We start from the raw sequence: 17,775 nt of genomic DNA, 5'->3' as shown, positions 1-17,775 counted from the left end.
ATCAAGAGAGGTAGAGTCGCTAACAGCTGAATGCGGCTAACAGTGATTAGCATGGGGCAGTACGGTGAAGGCATTCAAAGGTCTTTTTTAACCACTAATGCTGCTGAAAATAACATCAAACCTCTACAGCAGCATGAGAAGAGTCCCTACACACAAAACAAAGCAGCAACAATAATTTTTTATATGTCTTAATTAAGAAATTACGTCCGGAGCGAAGAATTTGATCAGGTGACCTAGTATAAGAGCCCACAATTCGCATAGGGAGAAGGGGCGGGGCGGTGGGTGTGACCCAAAACAAACTGTCACCTCATTCCAGTACAAAATCACCCCAGGGTCTTTTTCGGCACTTACATGCATCAAATAAGCCATCGAGGCAGTTGTCATGTTACAACTATTAATGGATAAATCCCGGAGAGTTGCAGTACGGTGAAGGCATTCAAAGGTCTTTTTTAACCACTAATACTGTTGAAAATAACAGCAAACCTCTGCAGCGGCATGAGAAGAGTCCCTACACACAAAACAGAGCAGCAACAGCGTAGTTAGTGAAGCCAGAGTTTATTAAAAGAGTGTTTCAAAGACTTACCTACTGGCCCCTGTACCAGCTCCTCTCATAGTAAAGTCCATTACAGTGGATTACCAAAGTCAATCCCAAAGGAAGGAGCCCATTGGTGCTTTGTTTTGTGTGTATGGACTCTTCTCATGCTGCTGCAGAGGTTTGCTGTTATTTTCAGCAGCATTAGTGGTTAAAAAAGACCTTTGAATGCCTTCACTGTGCTTCCCCGAGCTAATCACTGTTAGCCACGCTCAGCTGTTAGCGTCTCTCCCGGATTTCTCCTTCAATAGGTCATAGACAAAGAAACCTCTTGATGGCTTATTTGTTGTATATAAGAACATAAACAGAAATGAACATGGGATGATTTTGTTGACTTTTAATTACACGTTAAATGAACACATTATTTTATTATCATTACTGATACATTAACTTCTAAGAAACCTTGTCACAGTACAGGTGGTCGAGCTGGAGCTCATTTAAACTTTATGAAAGTCAGGAAATGCTTGATAATATCATTTAATTCCCAATCAAATCTAAACATATTGACACTCTGGTGCAGCAGAAATAACATTATTTTGTGCTTTCTGATCCCTATTGTGGCCCCAGCCCTCAGGTTAGGAACCATATCTCCAAAACAGATAAAGAAATGTTCACTTTTCGAATTAAATCATATTAAATAATAATAAATGGATGTTAAGTTATAGTCTGGTGCCGCTGTAGGTTAGTACTGCATGATCAGCTTATAAAATATAATGATTGTTAAAAAAATGTCAATGCTACAACTACATTAAACATTGAACGTCTGATGCCTCCATCAGGACGTTTCACTTGCTGCTATTGTTTTAACTGGAGTAAAAGATCCGAATACAACGTCCACCACTGACCAGTTCCACTGAAGCCTTTATGAAAGTCAGGAAACGCTGAATAATATCATTTAATTCCCAATCAAATCTAAACATATCGACACTCTTGTGCAGCAGAAATAACATTATTTTGTGCTTTCTGATCCCTATTGTGGCCCCAGCCCTCAGGTTAGGAACCATATCTCCAAAACAGATAAAGAAATGTTCACTTTTCCGAATTAAATCATAATTAATAATAATAAATGGATGTTAAGTCATAGTCTGGTGCAGCTGTAGGTGTGAATCCATAACTCCCTGAGCTGCTGATGTAAAACTGAATGCAGTCTCGTTATAGTGGCGTAATTAAGAGTCTTTTTCAGAACACACACACAATATTTTACGATACAAACAAAATGAAACACTCGTCAATAGATAAACGCTGCTCCCGAAACTGTTTTACTGGAAGACGCCGTATTCTCCAGCTTTCACACTGTATACAGAGAGTAACACTCATATTTCAAGTAGAAGACACAGCATAACGTAAGTGACAGGGGGAGCGAGCGCGGCGAAACGGGAGTTCACACAGTGGACTCTGTGTCCTCGGCGGCACGCTTGGCCGCCCTTGCGTGTTGTTTTGACAGTTAGAGCGGAGGACATGACACGACGAGGGGGGGACGGGGATAGTGACATGAAAAAATCCCCCCCTCCCTCCACGCAGGACTCCTTCTCTGCAAACTCAACACATCATATCGATACAGAACGTGTTCCTGCTGTGGCTTTGCTCTGCAGGATGGGTGATAAAGGCAAACAGCTCGTCGGGTCTTGTAGGGTGGGTTCGATGCCCGCCCGTCCCTCAGCTGAGTTCAGGAAAAAACGAGACTCTCAGAAAGACATTTTTTTTTCAGGTGCCCCTCGTGCCCAGAGCAGGGGTGATGCTGGTTGTCATGGTATTGCTGCTTCTGTCTGATTTGCGGGTTAAAAGCGTTTCCATCTCCTCGTTGTCGTTGAGTGAGTCTTTCCCGTATCGGTCCTTCCACCACGCCCGATACTGGATACAGAGGGGAGAGCAGAGATAGTGTAGAAGTGAGTCAAATGACTAAATGACAGCTGAGACACAGAGTCAAGGAGACGGGGATGAAACGAGGAGGATAGTTAAAGTTAGCTTTCAGCCCTGGTTGTTTTGGCAACACCCTGGTTACTAGTGGTAAGGGAAAGTGTGTTTCATGGGCATGAGTTTGTCCTTGTGACCGCCGCCATCATGGTTTTTTAAATCGCTAGGCCAGTGTTGTTTCGAATGCGCTAAGCTAAATGCTGATAGTGGGAGTCATCCAACTGAGTACTGCTAGCAGCTGAGCGGAGAACGCTTCGTTGACGGGAATCAGTTGGAAATCGGCAGTGTCCCTGTTAGGCATCACCAGCTAGCGTTAGCTTTGTTAGCAGGGTGCAGCCGAGCGCTGAGCACAACATTTTTATGTGAACAAAATGTTACAATTGACTTTACTGAGGTGAAAACACACTGCGCGAGGGTCAGAGTCATGAGACCTTAACACAGACGGCACCCAAAAATTCACGGTATCACGCACACACATAACTAAACCTCTACCCTGTAGCCCCGCCCTAAAGCATCCCCTGCTTTATGGTCTGTTTGACTCTGAATGGGACCATAACTGACTAAATAAAGATCATAGCATATTGAAGAAGACTTAGAACTAGAGATTGAGACATAAACTCATTAGGAAAATGATTACTGAGGAAATAAATCAAGTGAGAAGTTTAGGCTCTTTTTCTCATTGACTTCTATACAATCTGACAAACTGCAACTGCAACACTTCTGCCCACAGCCAACTGGGTGTAATCAGAGGTCGGTGGTTGTTGCATCTGTCAGAAGTGAAACAGGCTGGAGCGTCCTGTTAGACAAGTGGTTACATGCCACTAACTATGATCACAACGTCCACGGTTTGATTCCAACCACAGATCCCCTCCCCCCCCGCTTCTTGTCTGCATCTTCACTGTCAATTAAAAAAGCATAATTGCCAAACAAAAATCATCTTTAGTAAAACTGGAATTAGCACCTTCTATGCCTCCATTAACCAGCCAAGTTGTAGTTTACGTCCAAACCGTCCAGATTTACAGAACATTGGTAGTGAAGACTTGGAAGGGATTTAATAAGTGTTTGTTTGTGAAACAGGGAGCTTCTTCAGATCTCTACAATCACCACCATTTCAAGTTTAGTGTCACCAATTCAGCAGCTGACCAAATCTCTGAGTTATGAAACATGATGGTGTCACAGTGAAGTTGACCTTTTGGATATCAAATGTCATCACTTCATCATTTTATCGCATTAGACATTTGTATGACCACAACGGCTAAATTAAGGCACCAAAAAGACTTCGTTTACGTGTCATTCCAGGGTGAAATCATCAGATTGTCTTTTCTGGCACTTAAATACATCAGATAAGCCATTGAGTTTTTTTAGTGTAACAACTATTAACAGAGAAATCCAAGAGAGTCGCTAACAGACGGACGTCGCTAACAGTGATTAGCTCGGGGCAGTACGGTGAAGGCATTCAAAGGTCTTTTTTAACCACTAATACTGCTGAAAATAACACCAAACCTCTGCAGCAGCATGAGAAGAGTCCCTACACTCAAAACAAAGCACCAATGGGCTCCTTCCTTTGGGATTGACTTTGGTAATCCACTGTAATGGACTTTACTATGAGAGGAGCTGGTACAGGGGCCAGTAGGTAAGTCTTTAAAACACACTTTTAATAAACTCTGGCTTCACTAACTACGCTGTTGGTGCTTTGTTTTGTGTGTAGGGACTCTTCTCATGCTGCTGCAGAGGTTTGCTTTGAATGCCTTCACCACGATGCCCCGAGCTAATCAGTGTTAGCCAAGCCGGCTGTTAGCGACTCTCCATTAATAGTTGTAACGTCACCTAATACAATATAAGAAGAATGGCGTTTGATGATGATGAAATCTAAATGATCATAGGGTCCGCTGGGACGTCACTCACTTCTGTCAGTTCTGTGTTTTCAAACTCCTCCAGCTGCCGGAGGAAGCCCAGGTTGGGCCCCGCACATGGCCGAGCGGCCCTCACCGCCGCCAGAGACTCCACCCAGCCGCGCCCCGTCACCGTCATGATGTAAGCCACCACCAGAGTCACACTGCGGGACACTCCTGCCACACTGAGAGCACACAGCATCACAGCACCACACCATCACAGCATCAATGCCAGTTGAGTCTCTTCTTTAGCGTACAAAGAAGTGAAACCCCCTTTAGTCCTAAAGCTGCGGTTAAATGCTTGATCATGTCCTGTTTGATATGAGAACAGATGAAAGGTAATGAAATCTACGATGGCAGCATTAACCAGAATGTGTCCAGGGTGCTGACAGTGATGTGGTTGAAAATGAAAATTAGGTTAAAAAAGAAAATATGAAGACCTCCAGTCAGCAAAAATCCCCTTTAGACAAATACAAGAAGAAGAAGAAGAAGAAGAAGGAGGAGGTGAAGTAGGAGGTGAAGAAGGTGAAGAAGAAGAAGAAGAAGAAGGAGGTGAAGAAGAAGAAGAAGAAGAAGGAGGAGGTGAAGAAGAAGAAGAAGGAGGTGAAGAAGAAGAAGAAGAAGAAGGAGGTGAAGAAGAAGAAGGAGGAGGTGAAGAAGAAGGAGAAGATGAAGAAGAAGAAGGAGGAGGTGAAGAAGAAGAAGAAGAAGAAGAAGGAGGTGAAGAAGAAGAAGAAGGAGGTGAAGAAGGAGGTGAAGAAGAAGAAGGAGATGAAGAAGAAAAGGAAGAAGGAGGAGGTGAGGAAGAAGAGGAAGGAGGAGGTGAAGAAGAAAAGGAAGAAGAAGAAGAAGAAGGAGGTGAAGAAGAAGAAATAGAAGAAGAAGAAGGAGGTGAAGAAGAAGGAGGTGAAGAAGAAGAAATAGAAGAAGAAGGAGGAGGTGAAGAAGAAGGAGGTGAAGAAGAAGGAGGTGAAGAAGAAGGAGAAGAGGAAGAAGAAGAAGGAGGTGAAGAAGAAGAAGAAGGAGGTGAAGAAGAAGAAGAAGGAGGAGGTGAAGAAGAAGAAGAAGGTGAAGAAGAAGAAGGAGGAGGTGAAGAAGAAGAAGGAGGTGAAGAAGAAGAAGGAGGTGAAGAAGAAGAAGGGGGAAGGAGAAGAAGAAGAAGAAGGAGGTGAAGAAGAAGAAGGAGGTGAAGAAGAGGAAGAAGAAGGAGGTGAAGAAGAAGAAGGAGGTGAAGAAGAAGAAGAAGGAGGTGAAGAAGAAGAAGGGGGAGGTGAAGAAGAAGAAGGAGGAGGTGAAGAAGAAGAAGGAGGTGAAGAAGAAGGAGGAGGTGAAGAAGAAGGAGGTGAAGAAGAAGGAGCTGAAGAAGAAGAAGAAGGAGGAGGTGAAGAAGAAGGAGGTGAAGAAGAAGGAGCTGAAGAAGAAGAAGGAGAAGAGGAAGAAGAAGAAGGAGGTGAAGAAGAAGGAGGTGAAGAAGAAGGAGGTGAAGAAGAAAAGGAAGAAGAAGAAGAAGGAGGTGAAGAAGAAGGAGGTGAAGAAGAAAAGGAAGAAGAAGAAGAAGGAGGTGAAGAAGAAGAAGGAGGAGGTGAAGAAGAAGAAGAAGAAGAAGAAGGAGGTGAAGAAGAAGGAGGTGAAGAAGGAGGTGAAGAAGAAGAAGGAGATGAAGAAGAAAAGGAAGAAGGAGGAGGTGAGGAAGAAGAAGAAGGAGGAGGTGAAGAAGAAAAGGAAGAAGAAGAAGAAGAAGGAGGTGAAGAAGAAGAAATAGAAGAAGAAGAAGGAGGTGAAGAAGAAGGAGGTGAAGAAGAAGAAATAGAAGAAGAAGGAGGAGGTGAAGAAGAAGGAGGTGAAGAAGAAGGAGGTGAAGAAGAAGGAGAAGAGGAAGAAGAAGAAGGAGGTGAAGAAGAAGAAGAAGGAGGTGAAGAAGAAGAAGAAGGAGGAGGTGAAGAAGAAGAAGAAGGTGAAGAAGAAGAAGGAGGAGGTGAAGAAGAAGAAGGAGGTGAAGAAGAAGAAGGAGGTGAAGAAGAAGAAGGGGGAAGGAGAAGAAGAAGGAGGTGAAGAAGAAGAAGGAGGTGAAGAAGAGGAAGAAGAAGGAGGTGAAGAAGAAGAAGGAGGTGAAGAAGAAGAAGAAGGAGGTGAAGAAGAAGAAGGAGGTGAAGAAGAAGGAGGAGGTGAAGAAGAAGGAGGAGGTGAAGAAGAAGGAGGTGAAGAAGAAGGAGGTGAAGAAGAAGGAGCTGAAGAAGAAGAAGAAGGAGGAGGTGAAGAAGAAGGAGGTGAAGAAGAAGGAGCTGAAGAAGAAGAAGGAGAAGAGGAAGAAGAAGAAGGAGGAGGTGAAGAAGAAGAAGAAGGAGGTGAAGAAGAAGAAGAAGAAGGAGGTGAAGAAGAAGAAGGAGGAGGTGAAGAAGAAGGAGAAGAGGAAGAAGAAGGAGGAGGTGAAGAAGAAGAAGAAGAAGGAGGTGAAGAAGAAGAAGAAGGAGGTGAAGAAGAAGAAGAAGGAGGTGAAGAAGGAGGTGAAGAAGAAGAAGGAGATGAAGAAGAAAAGGAAGAAGGAGGAGGTGAGGAAGAAGAAGAAGGAGGAGGTGAAGAAGAAAAGGAAGAAGAAGAAGAAGAAGGAGGTGAAGAAGAAGAAATAGAAGAAGAAGAAGGAGGTGAAGAAGAAGGAGGTGAAGAAGAAGAAATAGAAGAAGAAGAAGGAGGTGAAGAAGAAGGAGGTGAAGAAGAAGAAATAGAAGAAGAAGGAGGAGGTGAAGAAGAAGGAGGTGAAGAAGAAGGAGAAGAGGAAGAAGAAGAAGGAGGTGAAGAAGAAGAAGAAGGAGGTGAAGAAGAAGAAGAAGGAGGAGGTGAAGAAGAAGAAGAAGGTGAAGAAGAAGAAGGAGGAGGTGAAGAAGAAGAAGGAGGTGAAGAAGAAGAAGGAGGTGAAGAAGAAGAAGGGGGAAGGAGAAGAAGAAGAAGAAGGAGGTGAAGAAGAAGAAGGAGGTGAAGAAGAGGAAGAAGAAGGAGGTGAAGAAGAAGAAGGAGGTGAAGAAGAAGAAGAAGGAGGTGAAGAAGAAGAAGGGGGAGGTGAAGAAGAAGGAGGAGGTGAAGAAGAAGAAGGAGGTGAAGAAGAAGGAGGAGGTGAAGAAGAAGGAGGAGGTGAAGAAGAAGGAGGTGAAGAAGAAGGAGCTGAAGAAGAAGAAGAAGGAGGAGGTGAAGAAGAAGGAGGTGAAGAAGAAGGAGCTGAAGAAGAAGGAGGTGAAGAAGAAGGAGAAGAGGAAGAAGAAGAAGGAGGAGGTGAAGAAGAAGAAGGAGAAGAGGAAGAAGAGGAAGAAGAAGAAGGAGCTGAAGAAGAAGAAGGAGAAGAGGAAGAAGAAGAAGGAGGAGGTGAAGAAGAAGAAGGAGAAGAGGAAGAAGAAGAAGGAGGAGGTGAAGAAGAAGAAGGAGCTGAAGAAGAAGAAGGAGAAGAGGAAGAAGAAGAAGGAGGTGAAGAAGAAGGAGGTGAATAAGAAAAGGAGGAGGTGAAGAAGAAGAAGAAGGTGAAGAAGAAAAGGAAGAAGGAGGAGGTGAAGAAGAAAAAGAAGTAGAAGAAGAAGAAGAAAAATTCCTTCGGTCGAGTCTTGATTTAGAACGTGATTTAAATATTTAGCGCATTAAAACATGTATGATGGTATTTTTATGATTCATCTTCACTCACCAGTGAACGAGGCAGCCCTCTCCCTTCAGCCGGGACTCGTGGATGAACATGATGCTGTCTCTGAAGTGCTGGGTCCTGTTGGAGTTATCATATTAGACACTGGATTAACTAATATAATAATATATAATAATATATTTAACCACCACATTTCAGCACTGCTCCTAATAGACCGTTGACCTCATCCTGTACCCTGCACTGTGCAACATACCTTTACCAAGGTCACTTCTGTTATTGCACTATTTGGACTTATTTAATCATATTTATTTACTTAATACTATATTATTACAAAACAAGAACAACTGCACTTTATCATGTGAATATGTACATATGTCTATTTCTATTTCTTCCCTTTTTAAATTGAACTTTATTGCTTATTTTTGCCATTTTTTATCTTATTTTATCTTATTTTTTAATATTCTGTTGCTGCTGTGACAGAAGAATTTCCCCCTGTGTGGACCATGTATGGAGCGTGGACTGGTGGCTGGAGAGGTGCCAGTTCATCTCCTGGGCACTGCTGAGGTGCTGTTGAGCAAGGCACCGAACCCCCAACAGCTCGGGGCGCCGGTCACTGGCAGCCCCCTCGCTCTAACATCTCTCCATTAATTGCATGTACATAGGTCCTGTCTGTGCATGTGTGTGTATTTCGGGCCTGTGTGTGTGTGTGTGTGTGTGTGTGTGTGTGTGTGTGTGTGTGTGTGTGTGTGTGTGTGTGTGTGTGTGTGTGTGTGTGTGTGTGTGTGTGTGTGTGTGTGTGTGTGTGTGTGTGTGTGTGTGTGTGTGTGTGTGTTTCTCCTTTTATTCTGAAGTTTTTTATCACATGAAATATTCATCTGCCCTCCGACAGAAGACAAACTGTATGATTAACTTATAGTATAATTATGGTTATACTTCATTTCATTCATTTCATCTCTTCATTTATGTCAGGCTGCATTCATTACAACAGCATTTGCACAGAAAACAGCAACATTTGATGCAATTTGTGCCTGAAAAGGAGAAGAAGAAGAAAAACTCTTATGTATCCCCCTCCCCTTTCTCTCATCAAGGGTCTTAAACAGAATGTGTGTGATGTCACTTCCTGAATTTATGCAAATAAATGTAAATAAACAAAAACAACAACACCTTACATAATGTTTCGGTGGCTGATCCACTCGAAGTAACTTAGACTTATTATTATACTTTTATATTCGATCATAATGTCGTAAATAAATACTAAAATCCTTTCATAACTAAAATAAAAACATGTTCATGAGCTATTAAGATGTTCATTTTACACAAACGGTCTCTATGGTTACACTTTAACAATGTAATTAGACTGTTGTTGGACTCTTCTACAGATACAGTACATACATTATATCAAATAATGAGGAAGTTTCAGTCAAAGTGGATCTCATATATTCATGATACACATATGTGTCATATGAATACTCACAGGTTTTGCTTAGAGTGGTCAGCTGCAGATATACACAGGTACGACATGTCCTGGAGGACAAAGAGGGGAGTAGTTTAGACTCGACACACACCGTAGAGTGTGTTTTCTGCAGTAGAGGGTAGAGTGTATTTTCTGCAGTAGAGGGTAGAGAATATTTTCTACAGTAGAGGGTAGAGTGTATTTTCTACAGTAGAGGGTAGAGTGTATTTTCTACAGTAGATGGTAGAGTGTATTTTCTGCAGTAGAGGGTAGAGTGTGTTTTCTACGGTAGAGGGTAGAGTGTATTTTCTGCAGTAGAGGGTAGAGTGTGTTTTCTACAGTAGAGGGTAGAGTGTATTTTCTACAGTAGAGGGTAGAGTGTATTTTCTACAGTAGAGGGTAGAGTGTATTTTCTGCAGTAGAGGGTAGAGTGTATTTTCTGCAGTAGAGGGTAGAGTGTATTTTCTACAGTAGAGGGTAGAGTGTATTTTCTGCAGTAGAGGGGAGAGTGTATTTTCTACAGTAGAGGGTAGAGTGTATTTTCTACAGTAGAGGGTAGAGTGTATTTTCTGCAGTAGATGGTAGAGTGTATTTTCTGCAGTAGAGGGTAGAGTGTATTTTCTACAGTAGAGGGTAGAGTGTATTTTCTGCAGTAGAGGGTAGAGTGTATTTTCTACAGTAGAGTAGAGTGTATTTTCTACAGTAGAGGGTAGAGTGTGTTTTCTACAGTAGAGGGTAGAGTGTATTTTCTGCAGTAGAGGGTAGAGTGTATTTTCTACAGTAGAGGGTAGAGTGTATTTTCTACAGTAGAGGGTAGAGTGTATTTTCTACAGTAGAGGGTAGAGTGTATTTTCTACGGTAGAGGGTAGAGTGTATTTTCTGCAGTAGATGGTAGAGTGTATTTTCTGCAGTAGAGGGTAGAGTGTATTTTCTGCAGTAGAGGGTAGAGTGTATTTTCTGCAGTAGATGGTAGAGTGTATTTTCTGCAGTAGAGGGTAGAGTGTATTTTCTACAGTAGAGGGTAGAGTGTATTTTCTGCAGTAGAGGGTAGAGTGTATTTTCTGCAGTAGAGGGTAGAGTGTATTTTCTGCAGTAGAGGGTAGAGTGTATTTTCTGCAGTAGATGGTAGAGTGTATTTTCTGCAGTAGAGGGTAGAGTGTATTTTCTGCAGTAGAGGGTAGAGTGTATTTTCTGCAGTAGATGGTAGAGTGTATTTTCTGCAGTAGAGGGTAGAGTGTATTTTCTGCAGTAGAGGGTAGAGTGTATTTTCTGCAGTAGATGGTAGAGTGTATTTTCTGCAGTAGAGGGTAGAGTGTATTTTCTGCAGTAGAGGGTAGAGTGTATTTTCTACAGTAGAGGGTAGAGTGTATTTTCTGCAGTAGAGGGTAGAGTGTATTTTCTGCAGTAGATGGTAGAGTGTATTTTCTGCAGTAGAGGGTAGAGTGTATTTTCTACAGTAGAGGGTAGAGTGTATTTTCTGCAGTAGAGGGTAGAGTGTATTTTCTACAGTAGAGGGTAGAGTGTATTTTCTACAGTAGAGGGTAGAGTGTGTTTTCTACAGTAGAGGGTAGAGTGTATTTTCTGCAGTAGAGGGTAGAGTGTATTTTCTGCAGTAGAGGGTAGAGTGTATTTTCTACAGTAGAGGGTAGAGTGTATTTTCTACAGTAGAGGGTAGAGTGTGTTTTCTACAGTAGAGGGTAGAGTGTGTTTTCTACAGTAGAAGGTAGAGTGTATTTTCTACAGTAGAGGGTAGAGTGTGTTTTCTACAGTAGAGGGTAGAGTGTGTTTTCTACAGTAGAGGGTAGAGTGTATTTTCTACAGTAGAGGGTAGAGTGTATTTTCTACAGTAGAGGGTAGAGTGTATTTTCTGCAGTAGAGGGTAGAGTGTATTTTCTGCAGTAGAGGGTAGAGTGTGTTTTCTACAGTAGAGGGTAGAGTGTATTTTCTACGGTAGAGGGTAGAGTGTATTTTCTGCAGTAGAGGGTAGAGTGTATTTTCTGCGGTAGAGGGTAGAGTGTATTTTCTACAGTAGAGGGTAGAGTGTGTTTTCTACAGTAGAGGGTAGAGTGTATTTTCTGCAGTAGAGGGTAGAGTGTATTTTCTACAGTAGAGGGTAGAGTGTATTTTCTACAGTAGAGGGTAGAGTGTGTTTTCTGCAGTAGAGGGTAGAGTGTATTTTCTACAGTAGAGTGTAAAGTGTATTTTCTGCAGATAAACCTGTTGAATTAACGACTGCACAACCTTTAACAAGTGTCTCATCCTGTCAGGTCATCAGGTTTGAACACCCGCTCGAACACACTTCCTGTTTCTGTGCATTGGACGGCCCCCCGAAACTTTGCCCCTCTGACCCTGATGTTGTGGTAGGTCACAACTTAACGTGTGTGTGTGTGTGTGTGTGTGTGTGTGTTTTCAGTACTTTGCACCTGGCAGCTGATGGTACATGCAATGGACAGAAACTACCTTGTCCCGCTATGACTGCACCGCTGCAAAAACCCCAGAGTCCTCTGGGACACGCCGAGCTCTGGAAGTGCTCCAGACAGGTTGGCACACACACACACACACACACACACACACACACATATGTAGCTCTCATGTCAGTGTAATAACTGACTCTGTCAAATCAAACCCAGGAGGACAGAAAGCATGAACACACTCACAAACAATGTGGATGCAAATCGTGTATAAGTGCAGAAATTCATTTTCAGTAACACTTGATGTTAAGGTGCACGTATTCACCATTAACTAGTCACTTATCAGTGTGTATATTAGCTCTTTATTAGTCATTATAAATGCTTTATTCTGCATAACCATATTCTACAACTACTAGACCATTAACTAAGAGTTTTCCCTCAACAATAACTGCATACTCATCTGTTTTGTTGTTGTTTTTTTGCATTAATTACAGCCTTAATATACTTTGCTCAGTATGGGTCTTAAAGTTGGTAGAACCACAAGAATGTGTGTGTGCGTGTGCGTGTGTGTCTGTCTGTCTGTGTCTGTGTGCGTGCGTGTGTGCGTGCGTGCATGCGCGTGTGCGTGTACTGAGGTGTGAGCCGTGTGGAGGCGATTCTAGCCCACTTTTTAGCGTGCGTAGTGTGTATTTTGGAAGTATTTCCAAATTGTCTAAATACATTTTATTACATGTGATTAAGGGAGAAAGATTATGCTTATGGTAATATCACCTTATAAGGTTCATACTGAGCAAAGCATATTAAAATCATAATTCATTCAACTTCTTTACAAACCATCAGTGAGCAGTTATTAGGAGGTTATTGAGGGGGAACTTGGAGTTAAGGGCCTAGTTGTAGCATACAGTCATGCAGAGTAAGTATCCTATTGTAATATTCCTGCTTATAAGCAACTACTTAATGGTGAATATATACACTTTAATATAAAGTGTTACCTAAATTTGTCTACATGCAAAAAGGCTCCGATTTCGCTCCTTAAAACCTGGTCATTTTAATTTGTGGTGTGTTAATTTAAGCCTCATAATGTGCAGTAAAGGGCAAGTCCGACCTCAGAGACTTGTGGTGGTTGCAAATTCTGCCTTCCTCTCTCAGGAACCATCACGCTGTCTTCCAAGAAATCGATCAGTCAGCAGTTTGACTGTTAGGTATGCAAATAGGCCCTCCCATCTGGCCATTCGGCCCACACTGGTAACACAGGCCTGAGTCACGGTTGTGCCACAGAGCTCAAAGAAGCTGCATCACTCTTGTGATCGAGATCAAACATTTGTACGGCAGCTGGGATTAAAGGGCGGCTGGATGAAAGGTAGTCATACATCGTTTCAAAGCCCAGGACCTGATAAAAAAGGTTTTGGTGGTTGACCGGTTTGGGTAGTGATACCGTAATACAAGTTGCTGTTTCTCTTCAGAGTTCAATGAAACATGCTAGCATGGATGGAGAAAGTGTACAGAGCTCTCTCCGAGCGCTTTTCATGCTCGCTTTCAGCAAGAAAAGATGAAAGTTGTGAAAGCAGACGCTGAAGATCACGATTTCCAAAAACGAGCCAAACGAAGACGGAGATAGAAAATGCCACTCAAACGAAACGGCCATTCAATTTAGCTTCAAATGGATCTTTCGTTACTATTATGACATGTTAACGTCTCTAAATTCAACGTTATTTTCCACAGATTTTGCACTTTTACAGCCACCGCACGGGCAAAACTCTACGTTCAACAAGCTTCTCACAATGATCACCTCTTCTCACACTCACTCGCTCACATACACGCATAATAAAAAGGTTTCTCTGCCTCGCATACACAAATCGCCACGTCTAAATACAGCCGTGAAAAACCAGAAACCTCTTTTTTTTAATGCAGTTGCACTTTCAAGACTTTACGGGCTTCAAGCTGCTCGGCTAAAACCGTCCCGTGTGAGAAACGTCTCCCGGTTTGACGGCGTGCATCTGCATCGCAGCTGCGTGACGGACTGAGAACGGCACACAAATCTGTTCAGACATTCACTGGAATCTCACACAATATTGAAGTCAGTCAGAAATAAACGGCTCATTTAGTGAAACCTGGTGAATTCCAGCTCTTGTGACCGATACAAGAAACGAGGACTTTCCGTGCAATATTTGAAACTAACAACATCTGACTTTCACACAAATTGAAGAGCTCTATTTCAACAACCTTTGACACCAATCTGACTTTTGTGGAAAGGAAATTCATTTAGACCCCTTGTCAATCCATTTTTATAGATGTTTAAGTCAGTTTTCAAGCATAAAATACTAAAAATGTATTAGTTCAGGCTTCCCAAGTGGGCGAATTCCCCTCAGGTTTGGGGGAAATGTGACATTTTCAGACTTAGCAATTGGAAAATGTATTTTGTAATATGACATATTAAAAGAAAACACTTGTCAGCTGCGGCCTTTATGAAAATATTTAGTCAGAAAAAGACAAGAGGGGCACCCCGGGGGTCTTCTGCCAACATTTAACACGTTCAGAACGAGTAGCAGGAGCACTGATGGGGGGACAGCCCCGGTGAGTTCAGGGGCTGTTGTGGACTTAGTGGTCAGGGTCAGAGGGTCACACAGCTCGATGTCATGCAGCTCACCTCCAGGATGGGTGCAGCCGTGTCGTGGATGGACAGGATGTGGGTGATGTTGCGCTGTGCCAGCAGCTCCCTGTCTCGTGCATCTGCGGATCACAAAGGAAACGCGTCACCTGAAATATTCCTTCCGTCCAATCAAAACTCAGCCCGTGTGAGGTGCGACCTAAATTAAGCATTTTCTACCCGACAACAACAACACGCCCCCCCCCTCCCCTCCTGTGTTCCAAGCAAATGTGGCCCTTCAAAGTTTTCTCTGGTTTTGAACTGAAAGAAAAACCGGAAAACCAATGTTTCTAAAACCGTGCACCACCTTGGCCCAGAAGCAAGAAACAGTAATTGTTCTAATCAAATTTTGTTCTTCAAAAGGAAGCCAAATGTTTTTCTACCTTGGACAGATGTGACTTGAGACACTTTTTCTCATGCTTTGCAGGTTTGCAGGATGCTGACGCCGCCTATACAAGTCTGTACTGAGCCATATTAACCCGACTGACGATTTCACACCTCATGAGCGTTTGTATTTACATCACGACAACACTAAAACTGATCTGGAACATGGATAAATTTACGAGTACTTAATATAAATCCTGACGATATTCGCGGATGAAACACAACCTGATTATGTAACCGACACTCTGAGCCGGAGGCTTGAAGGTCATAAATCCGCAAGTGTGTCGGTCATGAGATAAATATTTTTACGGGGTGTCACATCGTGGTACCGACAGCTATGTCTCTGCTGAGTACAGGCGAGGCGTGTCGTCCCGATGTCCTAGAGGTCTAATGTTCCCCAGCTCTATGTTCTCTTTAAATAACACTTAAATAACACTTCTGTCTTCCAGGTTATTTAAAAGATTGACAAATATACCTCTCTTGATATAAACTAACATAGCAGAGATGTGTAAGGGCTGTCGTCGCAGTTCCAACTGAAAAAGCAAGCAAAGGGAGACAGAGATGACATGGTATGACCGTTTTGACCCACGTTATCGCGGTTAATGGTTTTGTCACGTGTTCAAATGTGCTGGAAAAAGGGACTGATACACGCCAAGCTTTAAATGATTCAATTAAATTAAAAAGCACAGATAAAATTAGCAGCACTGTTGATTTTTTGTTTGCATAAACATTAAAATGCTAACAGCCTTTTCTCTCCAAAATACGGACGCACACCATAAATCTGCAGAGCGCTGTCACTGCCTTCCACTGGCTGTTGGCCTTATTAACATTAAACAGCACTGTGGTCACTTTAACTCCTTATTTGTATCCAGTTTTTATCCAGTGAGGCACTTTTGCACTTTGTTTAATTGTTGAATTGACGTTAATTGTTTTCCTGTAAAATGTTGTTTTTTTTGCTGCTGCCCTCCGGGGACGATAAAGATCTCGTGACTTGACTTGACATCGTTTTCAGTGACGGGAAACAAACCCAAGCTGCCATCTTTGATGCTGGACAGTATTGACCATGAGTTTTTCATAATGCGTTAATGACGCTAATTAAGTATTGAAACAGTCATACTGTCGGGATTTACAACCGTGGTTCATCGTTAAAGCAGTTTCAAATTCAGTTGGACGTAAATGTCCAAAGTCAAGACATTAATTAAAGTCCGCTAATTTGAGGTTGTAGGTTTCAGTCAGTATAACATAAGTGTGCGGATTTACACTCTAGGTGGATGATTTCGACATATTGACCCTGAGGAAACATACACTGAACATTTGAGGTAGAGAAAAAACATTGCTAAGAACACTTAATGTGTGTAATGAAGAGTAAAGCCGAGCTGAGCTGAGGAACACTGGACCCTGGGAGCGTGGCAACAGTGATGGTGCCCCTAAAACGCCAGAACGCAGCCACATATCTGGGTAGAATTGAGTTAAGTGTTTATAAAAGTATAATGAAACCAGAGAAATGTTCAATTTATGTGAAAACAGCATGTAACATTAGCAGTAACGACACAAAGACGACGAAAGCAAGATACAACAAGCTAGTGTTAGCTGGAGAGTTAGCCTCTGCTAAAGCTACATATAATTAAAGTAGCCTACTCATTGACATAAATATCCCTTTTTGGTAATTCAAGCACTACAGGAGGAACTAGAAAGCTTAGGCCTTTTCAAGATATTATATAAATATTAGATATTTCTTTAGATACTGCATTTGATCCCGTTCGTTCCCTGTCACCGTCCAGGTTTTTCTAAAGATGACGCAGGTTCTGTGATCGTGGTTTTCTCTTTCATCAGCCTCAAACGGCAGAAGAGTAAGACTAATGCAGTTTGTCTTCCAGCCTGAAAGCTTTAAACTTTCCTTTTATACTGTAACTTCACTTCCTCTGTAGTTTCTGTGCTGCCTTTGTACGACGGATCTTCTTACACTGTAAAACTGCACTTTCACACCTCACTCGCTCGCACTTGTTGTTGCACAGACAAAAGGTCTGAGATGTTGTGAAATGAGCCGAGCACGAAGGATAAAGGAAGATCAGAAGGTCCTTGATAACGCGGCATTTCTCACAGTGGTTCCCTCATACGTGTCGTGTTTACAGAAACTGACCCGTATTCTTAAGATATTTCACGTTACACATATTTGTCTTAAATACTCATCAAGCAACCTCATGTGCTGCTGCGTGGAAAGATGTGGAATACAGTTGACAGCGGGGACACCCCCACACGGCGGGGCATCCCCTCCCACACCAACCCTCAACCCTCAACCCTCAGAAATCATTTGTTTCCTCCAGCTGCCGACGGAGACTTAGCCGCCGACCCCCACACGCGGAGGCAGAAATGATAATTTAACACCAAAATACACGACTTCAATGGTTCTGCTCTACGCTGTGACTTCTCCACTCTATAGAAACTGAGCTCAGTGTAGCATCTCACCACATGCCCCTCCGTATGAGGAACTGAAACACGCTCTACTACGTTACCCCGAATATAAATCGATTATTCACTCAAACGGCGAAGAGGCGGGACGTCTCACCTTTGATATTCCCCAGGTACAGATCAGGCAGGACCTAAAGAGCGTTAGACATGTGATCAAAAGATGGAAGAAGAGGCTGTGAAAGTGCAACGAGGTGGTTCAGTTTGTTTCTTTTAATCCTTTTGGGGATAGAGGTTTGATACTGTACCTTATTTATTCCATTACCCATGTCGCACAGAAGTCTCGTCCTCAAATTTAGGACACAATTTGGATTTTTCTTGAGCTCCAGAAGTGTTTCGCTCCCTCCGATCAGCCCCGTCACAAACTCTCACTGCGTCCCATCCTTTTCAAACCCGC

General features: G+C 42.6%; 1 protein-coding gene across 1 annotated transcript; it reads right to left on the bottom strand.

Annotated features, from left to right (window-relative positions):
• Window positions 1–981: 981 nt before the first annotated feature.
• Window positions 982–17,745, bottom strand: LOC310945201 (dual specificity protein phosphatase 22-B-like). The gene is made up of 7 exons (XM_083911228.1): window positions 17,627–17,745; window positions 17,479–17,512; window positions 14,529–14,611; window positions 9,492–9,541; window positions 8,063–8,137; window positions 4,412–4,583; window positions 982–2,443 (listed from the first exon to the last, which is right to left on the bottom strand). Exons 1-7 carry the CDS (start codon window positions 17,645–17,647, stop codon window positions 2,297–2,299), a joined length of 582 nt encoding a protein of 193 aa, XP_083767354.1. The 5' UTR covers window positions 17,648–17,745; the 3' UTR covers window positions 982–2,296.
• Between the last annotated feature and the right edge of the window lie 30 nt (window positions 17,746–17,775).

This window comes from Echiichthys vipera (genome assembly GCF_963691815.1).
Source record: "Echiichthys vipera genome assembly, chromosome: 3".
Lineage (NCBI taxonomy): Eukaryota > Metazoa > Chordata > Actinopteri > Perciformes > Trachinidae > Echiichthys > Echiichthys vipera.
This window is presented reverse-complemented; position numbering and strand designations above follow the sequence as displayed.